The 12425-nt window shown below is 38.8% G+C and overlaps 1 protein-coding gene across 1 annotated transcript in view; it reads right to left on the minus strand.

Annotated features, from left to right (window-relative positions):
* Nucleotides 1-12425, minus strand: part of rarga (retinoic acid receptor gamma a) — an 84046-nt gene that overhangs the window by 36668 nt on the left and 34953 nt on the right. The window contains exon 3 of the mRNA XM_088331242.1: nt 11894-12248. Within this exon, the coding sequence (XP_088187368.1) occupies nt 11894-12062 (169 nt within the window). The 5' untranslated portion in view covers nt 12063-12248. The remainder of the gene's footprint in view (nt 1-11893; nt 12249-12425) is intronic.

Genomic DNA, 12425 nt, shown 5'->3' on the forward strand with positions numbered 1-12425 from the left:
TTAAAAAAGGACCAATGATGCTATGATGAATGGTCTCGTATCAAATACACTGAGTTACAGGAAAAAATAATCAGAGGATCATCTGGTAATCATTTGCTAGTTGTAGAATTTGAATGGAATAAATATTGCCGCAATTCAACGCAAACTTGCCCCAATAAGAACTAAAGAAAATGCCAAAGCTCTTAGTATATTGAAGCCCTAACACAATGGCATTAGCATTAGAGGCTTCGAGCACTAACTTAAGCTATAATGCCATGTATACCTCAAATAATCCAGTTAGAGAAATACAGCAAAATCAGTTGAATAATAATAATGAATAATTATCTTTCTGAATTAAATTTTCTTGTTCTGGCTGTTAATACGCTTCTTTGATATATTTTTTTAATCTCAGGATCTTTTTCACAATTATTTTAAAATATATCCCTGCCAGCCCCCATTTAAGTTCACCTTTTTTTCCAAAAGAAAAACAAGCTTAAATATAAATACTTTGGCTCATTTGAATTATTGTTTATCTTCCTAAGAACAAATAATTCACAGGAAGAAAAATACTGTTTTTTGGACACTTTACCACGGACTTCTTGAAGCGCATAAACTGGTGAGAAAGAGAAGGGCTGCGTTACTTAGATGGAGAAGCAATGCATTGAATAAATTAGTGGAGGATTGAACTATGGATTCCAGGACAATGGTATTGATCCGATCTGTACTTGAGTCGTATAAATGATATCGATATTTGGATCGATCGCCTATCCGTAATTGTTCCATCCATCCATTCGCTGCGCCGCTTATCCTCAGTAGGGTCGCGGGGGTGCTGGAGCCCATCCCAGCTATCTCCAGGCAGTGGGCAGGGGACACCCTGAACTGGTTGCCAGCCAGTCGCAGGGCACTCAGGGACAGACTATTCGCTCCGTAATTGTTCTCATCTCATCTCAATAGCTGCACCGCTTATCCTCAGTAGGGTCGAGGGGGTGCTGGAGCCCATCCCAGCAATCATCGGGCAGTGGGCAGGGGACACCCTGAACTGGTTGCCAGCCAATCGCAGGGCATCCATAATTGTTATTTTCTTGAAAACCAATCTTTCCACTTTAGGACTCCTAAATCAAGCTCTACACCTGGGGTCAGCAACCTTTTCGGTGTGGAGTGCCACTTTCAAATTTCCTTGTAAATCAGTGTGCCACACCAAGATTAATGACTCACACAATATTTTGTTTATATCCAATAGCTGTTTTTACACCAGTCCAAATATACAACATAGATATACATTGAAATCGTATAACCGACCAATTTTATCTTCCGCTATTCTTTTTCATCAACAAACTAAAAAAATGAATGTGAGCAACATGTGGAAAGGCCTGTAGACATCCATGACTTGAACCATTCTTCAGCAACAATGAACTACAATCAAAAAAGAAGTGATATGGACAGCTACCATACCATTCATCAATAGAATCTTGTTTCAGGACTTTTTATTCAGGAGTTAGTAGGGGGGCATTTTACCTGCCAACGTCTGACTCCCCTGCTAATATGGACCCTGTTTGAGATATAGACTTGTGACTTCTAGGGTAACCTTCTGTGACATAAATATGTCAGCATGGGGATTTTGAAGAGTTTCAGAACGTTTCTCATCATATTACTATTATTATTAATAATAATAGTAGTAATAAAACAAACCAGATTCGTCGAACACCTATTCAGTAACACAACTCTGTAGTTGGATCCCAAAGCCAAAAAAACATAAGTTTAAATTGCATCTTAGTTTGCAAACAGTATAGGCAGGGAAGTCCAATGTTAAATGAAAAAAAAAACTGATTTGTTTACACCGCGGGATTCAGAGGAACCAGGGTTTCATTCACAATAAAAATACATTACATATGGCTATTATAGTACATCAAATAAAGGCTATTTGTGTACAATTAGTTGTGATTGTGGATATCATACCTTACATTGATTCGTCTCCGGTGTTGGTGACTTATCGCACGCTGGTGTTTCTTTGGGAGGGTTAAAAGAGATCCCTCCTCCTTTGCGAGACACCGAGCAGACATACCCTCACCGTAAAGCCGCTAAACAATGAAAGTGCGCAATGAAAATGTCTAAATTTCAGGTAAAAATGCGCATTTAAAAAAATCATTATTACATTGCCGTACGCTTACACTGCTGGCACGCGAGCCATAGGTTGCCGACATCTGCTCTACACTATTCACACTCATTGTGAGAAGAAGTGAAGTTGAGCGAAATGTTTCTTTTAAAGTGTATCCTTACTCATTTCAGTGCAAGAATTTGTTACCACGAAAATGAAAAGTGAGGCTGAAACCCAGTACTTCAGTCTTTACTCAAATAAATAAAGCGCTACAATGTGCTGTGCTGACCCCCACCCCATCAAAGGAGGCTTCACTCAAATATTTCACTTCCTGTCCTGCTGTCTTTGATTTTCATTTTGCGCATATTCGGTTTTTTTTTCTCAAACCACATTCCTTACAAACATTATATTTATATATCGCCATGGGCTCCATATGCCAACAAGAATTCTGGATATTTCTTTCAGAGTAATGGAAAGAGTGTTTTGAATTATGTCACTTCCCATTGCTGGAGACCTTCTGACTGAAAATCGTGTAGGCGCAAGTATGTTATTTAAGCGTACATTCATGCCTGGCAGATATGTTAATGTATATTTGTGTAGGTGGGATTTTTTTTTTCTGATCCATACGCGCTACACATTAAAACGTGAACCAAGAGCAGTTATTACTCTTGCCTCCACAAGGGGCACATGTGAGCGGACGCTAACAGTTCCTACCCACAAGTTGCAACATGATGTTCATTCCATTCTATGAACGTAACACCTAGCGAAAATTTTGTTCTATAGCTATATGGGCATGGGTAATGTCAGAAAAAAGTTTGAACCCTCATCTTCCTACACTATACCATTGTTTGGTAAATACCAATTGAACATTGCTAAGTTTCTTGAAAATACTTGTTTCCATGAAGCCTTCTCCAAAAAACAGCTTTTTGTAAAAGGATAAATTTCAAGTAGAACTTTCACTTTGATGCTTTTTTTTTTGCATCGTTGATACCACCATTATCTAAACAATGCTTTTTGAACACATGCTTGCAAAATAACACTTTATTGCAAAAACACCGAACTGATGCATGAATGATGCACGAACTCTTGGTCACCATGGTGATGGTGTTCCTTTAGACGTGCACGAAACATCATCCCTCACTGGCCAGACGATGACTATGAGACTTTGTCATCTTTTTTTAAAGGATTAAGATCTGTTAAGCAGTTAACTGCATATTATAATTTGTCAAATATCTCCCAACTATCCCCACACTGCTTTACTACCCCTACTTGCCATATGGGCCCACCTACACACACTCATTCAGCGGAAAAAATAAGCAACACTAAGAAGTGGGGGCTTTTTTATTGTGTGAAAATCTGATCAAAGCTACTCCTGCCATCTAATGGTAATTTATCATACTGAAGTAATTCCCAGAAAATTGATACTTACTGATAAATGAGCATTGCCTTACCTTTTATAATAGTTTTTTTTTTTTCTCCCAAAATAAGACGAGGAAAACTTATCCATACGTTATGGCATTGAATGAGTTAATTTAATCCTATCAGTTCTCACATATGAGTCTTTCCTCCTTTTTTGAGGGACCTACAACTTGACATAAGGCTCTGGTCAGTGATTTGGAGATCTCCAATCTTGGGCCTGAAGGAAATGACCGATGTGTTTTTGTAAAACACCCCCATGGCTGACTTGGAGGCGAGTGCTCCGGCTCCGATTGGTGAAAGCTTAAAGAGGTGTTTCGCTGGCTCAGTGGCGATGTTATCTCATCGTAAGTGGCCTTAATGGGCTTCCAACTGTTTGTTTGAAGGACTCCTGTAATGACACGGATCAACTGATACCGGCCTCCGCTACAGCGCACTGGGAAAAGATTCCTCTAATGGATGAATAAACTCCTTTCCCGGTTACTAAGCACTTTCAAAGAGTCACGCTCCAGTGGCGACAGTGACACACAGTTTGTTGTCTGGATTCATTTCTGAAGGATGGCGACGTCACTTGCTCCATGTGAATACGCAGGCCAGCCACGACATCCCACTCTTTCGCAATCTCTTCCGCCTTTTGCTAAAATAATTTAACTTATTTTCCACGCTATACGATTAATAGAATTAAAACTACTGTAAGAGCTAGATTGTAAAAAAAAAAAATGCCATATGGATCTGTCAGAATATATCACTGATCACAATTGCATACAATTACATAAGTTTGAAAGCAACGGGGATCGAATGAAGATCAGGGAATGGAATGTGCCAGATCCCATCCACTTGAACCCCAGGGATGCAGACCATACACAAAAATGCATTGGGCCTTTTTTATCATAACACTATTTTCAGATTCTTTATTGGGCTAGGCCGCGAGAATTTTGGCAGACATTAAACCGGTCCCCTTTTCAGCAAATTTGTAAACTGAATGATGACAAGGGCATTGTCGGAAGTAACTCGGTTGTTCTCGACTAAGTAAAGATAATGGCATTGTGGGAAGTAATGTAGGACATTGTGGTAAGTAATTCAGTTGTTCTGAACTGAATGAAAAGAACAATTTTGTGGAAAGTATTTCAGTTCTCCTGAAATTTTTTAGATAAACACATGGCCTCACCTAATGAAAATGTTAGTCACTTACAATGCTTAGTTTGAACTGAGAAAAAGTATAACATTCTCTCGACTCTAACATACAGGTATTTGCTACCGTGACTGAAAAAAACGTGATAATGAGTTAAGACCTAATGCCTTTTCATGTGTCGTCCACATCCCCATCCAGTAGATGGGAACCAGCGCACTCCGTACCTCGATTTGGGTTCGATTTTTATCCATTCAAAGTTATTCAATTGTGAACAAACACCCATGTTCCTTGCGGCTTGATATTTAGGAATTAGTGCTGTTACTATTACTATCCAGTCTATGCTGTGCACTTGTGGTCAGTGCTGACATTATTCGACAGACGCTGCCCGACCTAGGAATGAGTTAGATTCCGGACGATCGTTCGTAAGCTGAATTTGTTCGTAAGTTGCTACAGCGCTATATTTTGTATGTTTATGGTTTAAGGCTTGTATAAGTAACCTGTATTGTTTTGTACTAAAAACAATACTTTTAATAAAATAATAAGCTCTATGAAGATAAATAAGGTGAGGTTTTACTCACTTTTGGTAGATGCGCTTCAAGAAGTCCGTGGTAAAGTGTCCAAAAAAAAGCGTTCCGACAGTTTTATCAACCGCATCTAGCTTTCTTATTCCACTTTTGATTCAAAGGGAACGGGAAGCACGAGATACTAAACAATAAAAACGTCAGAGTTCTTAGCAAGATAACAATACAGTACACATTGTTACGATTACACAGGAACCAGGAAGTAGAAGCCGGATTTCTTCTTCGGTGTGGATGCTGGTTGACCGCCATGCCGCGGAAAGAATCACTACAATACCGTCCTCTACTCGGAAAAAGGTGCACACAATACAAAATCTAACTTACAGCAATGTCCGGATATTTTTCAACATTCCGAAAAAAATTATCGTATCTGCCGGAATCCCTCAGTCGAATGTTCGTAAGTCGGGGAGCATCTGTAATTAATAATTGCACAAACATGGCAACGCATTTTCAATGTCGTCCGCGTATGAGGCGCACCAGTTTATGAGGCGCAGGTTCAAATCTTTGGCCTGTTTGGGATTTTTTGTTGCGCCTTATAGTCCGGAAAATACAGTAGTTTCCATAGCTTTGCTAAGGCCGAAGAGTGAACTTGAGGGAGGTGATCCGACCTGTCGGCACAGTGCTCAACAATAAAGGGTGTCACTCTTGCAATTATGCACAGAGCCGTGAAGCCCAGTTACAACACATTGCTATTAGCTACATGTACAAATATCTGCAGTATATTTTCTGCTTTCTCATTTTGGCCCTCAGAGGCTCCATACAATCATAAGCAGGCTGGTTAATGCAACTTTTAGAGAACAAATGGAAACAGAGGAAAAAGAAACTTCGCTACCGTCAAAAACAAGGCCTTTTGTTTTGAGCATAAACATTGATGAAGCATTGAATCCAGAGGCTATATGGTAACACGATGTAGTACTTTGGTCAAAACAGTAGATTGGCTACAGCTGAAGAGATAATAATCCTAGTGTGTATTATCATACTGATTTACACAATTCTTTTCATAAATGATATCAAAGATTGGCTTTTGAGAGAGAGACACGTTTTGTTTTGCATTTCTTCTATCCTGATAACAGGCCTCACTTTCCTTCCACACAGGAAATTTGCATGTTCTTCTTTGCCAATGTCTAGCTTTTTTGTTTTATATGCCGTAAAATAACAACACCTAATAGTTAATTCTTGTTGTAAGTTGGATACTAGCAGGGTTTTCTTCTGTGCAGAAAACTAGCGTCATCTTGTATTTTGAAAAGTAGCTTTGTCTTTTTTTACACCTTAAACTAGCATCGCCAATCTGGGCCAATAACTAGTTTATTATCCTGTCCAGATAGATATTTGTCTTCTCTTTCAACAACATGTAAAGTTTTCTTTTTCTTTCTTTCTGAATAATTTAGCTTCAAAAAATTGGGGGGAAAAGCCTCTAGTGTGACTCTTTTCTATCTAATCATACATTTACATGAATCTCAAACATAATTGTCTGTGATGAGCACATTCTGTTAGTAATTCGGGATGTCATTTATTATCATAGACTTGTTTCTGGGGGGTTTTTTCAGTCAGGCCTTGATACTCCTTTTGTAAAAATCAAAGGAACGTTTTCATCCCACAAGAAACTTAAATTTACAAGAAAAAATACAGAATAGCATACTGTTTATTTCACAACCCTCCCTTGTTGGGAAGTCTTTGAACAGTAATAATAGCTTCTCTTGTGTCGCAACACATCTCGCTTAACAACGATAATGATATTGCTTGAGTGGTTAACATGATTGCCACATAGTGCTGATGTGTTTCTGCATTTGGTTTTAGAAGCATTTTTGATGGGACTTTTGCATGCGTGAGCGATCTCTTAGTCCCATACACAAATCGTGACATATCCAAATGTTGATGTAAGTTAAGCGTCGCTACGCAAATTGAAGTCATGTCAACGTCTAACTTTCGAAATGTAATTAGAAAATATATATACACGAAAGTTATGAAAAACGGAAGATACGAACATTTTTTTGGGATATCGAAAAATACTTAGACATTACTGTAAGTTGGATTTTGTCTTGTGCACCTTTTTCTGAGTACAGAAGAGTACTGTAGTGCTTCTTTCTGCCACTACCAGCGTGTCGCACTGTGAGAGCTTATCCAGCATCCACGCTGAAGAAGAAGTCGGGCTTCCTCTTCCTAGTTCGTCTGTAAACATACTATACTGTATTTCCAGCGTGCTGGGAACTTTGACATTTTTATTGTTTAATATCTCGTGCATCCATTCAATATGGTTGGTGTAAAGTGTAAAGTAGAAGCGAGCGATTTCTTTAGAAATGAAAGTGGAAAAAGAAAACTTGATGCAGTTGAGAAAATGGTTGGATTGCTTTTTTCTGGACACTTTCTACCATGGAGGAGAGGGTCGCCTAACTTTTGAAGTAGGTTAAACTTAACTTTATTTATCTTTATAAAGCATATTATTTATTTATTTTGTCTATTCATTTCATTTATTAGTTATAGAAAATACAGATCTCGTCTTGCCCATTTTAGCTCTAATCTGGAAGCAGACAACATCCTCATAGATTGCTAATACTGTCGGGGTATTCAACATAGTCTGTCTTGCTGTTAGTAAATATTTGCCTGGTTGTGTTTGTAAGGTTTATTATTACTTAATAAGAAAGGTTTGCAATCTTAAATAAGGGGATCAATTGGCGGACAATGATAGGTTTGAGATCCAGAAACTGTTGATGATACGTAAGCACTTACTGTACACTTAAATTCAAATTTATTGTAACTTTAAAAAACGTACATACTCCAAAAATATTTATAATGTTATTGTTTTTCTCTGTGGTTGTTTGCATGCGCAAACTGGATGTAGTGATCTTGGCAGTAAGCAGTCACAGTGCTCATTTTATTTTGTATAGGGAAAAACTTGGAAAACCAGTTTACCAAAATTTTTGTGTTTAGAGGTGCTTGTATAAAAAGGTACTAAAGTACTTTAATACTTGTTTTTTTTTCCACTGGAATTTCATTTTACACCAACGGGGGTTGGTTTGGGATGAAACAAATGTTGTGTGAGTCCGGATGGAGGGGAGGAGAGAGAGTGGGTTTCTGCTAATGTGTGTGTGTGTGTGTGTGTGTTTTCCTAGCGGGGCGTGTTCTTGGATTCCACCACACTGGGACATCAGCCCCAGGTGCTCTCTCACTCACGTTCTGTGAAAATACCTTTAGGATTAGGTGGGCAATGTCTAAAAAGTGGGGAGGGGGCAAGGGAGAGGTAGTGACTGACATCTGAAAGGCTGGAGAGAAGCTCGGGCATGCTTTGGTTAAAGAGATAGGGGTGGTGGGGTTTACACACATGGGATGGATGGGTTTGCCTTGGTGGGTGGTAGTCACCTATTGCCACCCACAATAGTCATTGTTGCCCCTCCACTCTGCAAAAAACTTGACACTCCTTCTCTTCAACAAATCCAGTAAAGGTTTCAAGTGTCTCAGATGTTTTTGGAAAATCGGTTAAGGGAGCTGTACGGAATTTGGAACTTCTGTTACTGTCTGCTGCCATCTCCTGGCTTAAAGTTATGATTGCAGACATAGTCAGCTCATTTAACATGCACTTCCTTTCTTTATCATTGTTGGGGTTAAGGTTGGCATTTGGGGTCTACTTGAAGAAGTCCTCTGAGCACTTTCACCATTTTCATGCTTCACTTACAGATACAAGCAAAAAACTCGAGCATGACGTTACTCTTCAGCACTCCCCACAGCCGCATCTCTCGAACCTAATGTGTTCCATGCTGAACCACACTGATAAAAGTAAAATATAAGCAGATAGATGGAGTGTAAAACAAAGGATAAGGGGTATATTAACTCAGTTGGTCATTGTTGACTCAGACTTAATAGAGAAAATATTTAACTTTCAACATTTTAAAGACACCTCAAACATTTAAGTTATTACCATCAAACAACTATCCATGACTGTGTAAAATAACTGTGGCATGCAATTTGCTCTTTTCCACAACATAAAATCACTCATAACTGCCAACAATCTTCACATTGTGCTGAGTGTTCTATACGTCTTCATCATTGATATTCCATCCTGGTACTTCAGAAGACAACAGTGCCTCCTTTGTGAATGTTTGATACTGCAGCCAGGAGTAAACACCTAATAAGAGCATCTACCCTTACAATTTTTTTTGCATATTCTTGAATATTTGTTGGTGCTTGGAGCACTCATCCTTTAACACTGGAATAATATTATTATGTCTCTAATAGCAATGGCCTGCCTGTCTTATACACCCCGCTTTCACACAAAAAAATGCAGAACTTTCGCTGTTTTATTATTGCATTGATGAAAGTGGGATTTTGCTAATGGTTTCGCTGTGTGTGTTTTTTTTTATTATCATACGCTGCTGGTCCTATATTGCATGTTCACAGTCAATATTTCCATGTCTTTAAAATGACATGTAATGAAATATAATTTAAGTAACCATATTGTCCACTTTGCTAAATGGTTCAAAATGAGCCGGCCGAATTAATGTCAAATGTTTTATGAAATGAGGACCAGAATTAAAGATAACCGAGCGCATCTACTAATAAGAAGTAAGAGAGGCTGTTAAGAGAATTAAAAAAAATATTGTTCTCAAATTTAACATTATTCTCTCACACGTGCACAACCATACAGACAAACCCATGCACAAACACTACTATACTCTCCCATAGATACTGCGTTACACCGAAAAACCATGATGAAGTTGCAGTATCTGAGTCCGATCAGAAGGCTTTTCCTGCTATTGGTATCCATGGAAACCAGTACTATCTGATTCCTGTTGGGGAGCAAACCCCAACCCATAAAAAACCTGCCTGGAGAGGGATGGGCGCCACCAGGCTGTACTTGCCCAGGACACACCACAAAAAGTGGTACTCCAACAACCTTAGCTGTTAGGTTAACTGTGAACTTTTGGTAACCATGGCGATGCACACTGATCTGTGTGTAATCCAATCACTAAATGGGTGTTTGAAGTTTCTTCCTGTTAGACCTTACTGACTTCTTGTTCAATACTGCACATTATCATTATCCATGTATGAGATTATACTAGTATGTGTGATAGAGTATTAAAGTGTGTTGCTTAGTGTATAGCAGTATGTGTGAGAGAATATAATTTTATGCGTACGAGAGTATAGTGCAGTGGTTCTCAAAAAGTGGTAGGGCACAAGGCTCTGTCAAGGGAGTGACAGGCTCCTTCGATATCGGGGAACTTTTTTCCCAGAATCACGTGCAATTGCACCTCCACTACACCAGGGGAGCAGTGGTGCTCTCTTGGCAGAGTGTTTTGTTTACAATCTGCCACCATATAGCACAGAGTATGAGCATTGAGTAATGTAGACACGAAGTGGAGCAGACCATCAAGTGACCCAATGAAAAAATATTTAAATCAGATAAGGAGACAAGTTAAGGGAGACTGGGTAAAGAGAAAAAAAGCCTCCCCTTGAGACAGGAAATTTGACATAGCGTATCGTAACCGTTCATTGCGACCACGGATGTGGAGACGGATAAAAGCCTTGTTGCCTGTTATGTAAAACTGTTTGCTGCGGACAGCACGAAGCCAAATAAATTAAGCCGTCAGTTCAAGACATTACCACAATTATCAAGCACTCGTTGTTTTGTCCCTGTCAATATTATTTAATCACTTTGAAAAAAATCAATTGATCAAAGCAGCGCAGAAAAAGTAAAATCACGTTCTTTCTTGATGTGCTGAAAAATAGGACCAATATATTGTCAGTGTCTTTCTACTCTTTCAAGTAAGACTTTTTTTTTTGTTATGATTTAATTCTCACTAAAGCCAACCTCAAACCTATGTAGTTGGTGGCAAATATTCATAATGATCCCACTTTGTGACTCCTACGTCAGTAAACTAGCGATCATAGAATTAAGCAGGAGCAGAGAGTTGCTTGGTCCTGCTTTAAAAACTCATCATGCAAAACGTGCTGATTCATTCATAAAATATTTGATCAAAAAACATAAAAGATCAGTCATTATTTTTAGTTTTTTTCCTATTGTGCTCTTGAGTTAAATTTGGTGAGAAGTTTGAATGCATTATTATTATTTGATTTTATGTAATTTCATTTTTAGTAACATATGGTTTCACATGGTCAGTAGAAAATGTTTATAGTTTAAGGATTTTTATTTTATTTTTAAATTTCAGATGCACTTTAAATATTTTCTGTTACAGTAAATAGAGCTATTCTTTGTTGTAAATTGTGCCATTTTCCTTTTATTATTCTCTTAGAATTTAATAAGGATTCTGCTCAGGCATACTCATCTTATTTTTAGTCTGGGGGTTTGGTTTGAGGGGAGTGTGAGAGGATTTCTTCCTTCGAGGGATGGCGTCACAGAAAATAATTGAAAGGCGCTGGTATAGTTGCATATGTGAAACAGTAGTGTGCAAGAGTATAGCAAAGTATGTACGGGAGAATAGAAGTATGAATGGGAAAGCAGTGTAGTGCGTGTAAGAGAGTGTGGTATTATTTGTGAGAGTACAGTAGTGTGTGTGTGTGTGTGTGTGTGTGTATAGTAGTATGTTAGTATATATATGAAAGTGTATAGTAGTGTTTGTGCGTGGGTATGAAAGTGTCTTTATGAGAGTATGGTTGTGCGCTGCGATAGTATGATGTTACTGTATGTGTGAAAGCAAGTGTTATTTACTTTTAAACAGCTTCTCATAGAGAAAAACTTACAGAGTGCAGCCATCTCTTTGGGCAGGTCGGCACCAAATCTTCCGAAGAGGCTACTGTTGGCCAGTAGGTCGAAGGGGGAGTGGCTTCTCATGGAATTGAAGGCGAATGGGTAGACAGCAGGTGGGAAGCCCGTCATGTGGCCCACCTGCTGTTCCCTGTTGGTAGCCATGTCAACGACGCACCAGCAGGACCACTGGTGGATGACAACGTGCTTAGCAGTCACCCTGGAAAATCCCGTCCAAGTTTTGCATCCAACCAAAGGCTCTCAGGATGTGGGAGAACGGATGAATAAGGAATAAGGCCTCTTGTTTAGTAGGGGAACAACAAACTCCGTTGGGGTATAAGCATTCAGTTCCTGTGGAAGAAATTAGAAAAAGACTTGTTATTTCAGCACAAAAAAACACAAGAATACATTCATTTGATTGGCATGACCATGATACGTGAGTGGGTTTTTTTGGGACTGCAAATAACCATATTATTCGCATTATAAAGCGCTCCTAATTATATGTAGCACTCACAAAAATAGTCTTTC

The sequence above is a fragment of the Urocampus carinirostris genome, chromosome 3 (assembly GCF_059441175.1).
Source record: "Urocampus carinirostris isolate Australia breed hairy pipefish chromosome 3, RoL_Ucar_1.0, whole genome shotgun sequence".
Lineage (NCBI taxonomy): Eukaryota > Metazoa > Chordata > Actinopteri > Syngnathiformes > Syngnathidae > Urocampus > Urocampus carinirostris.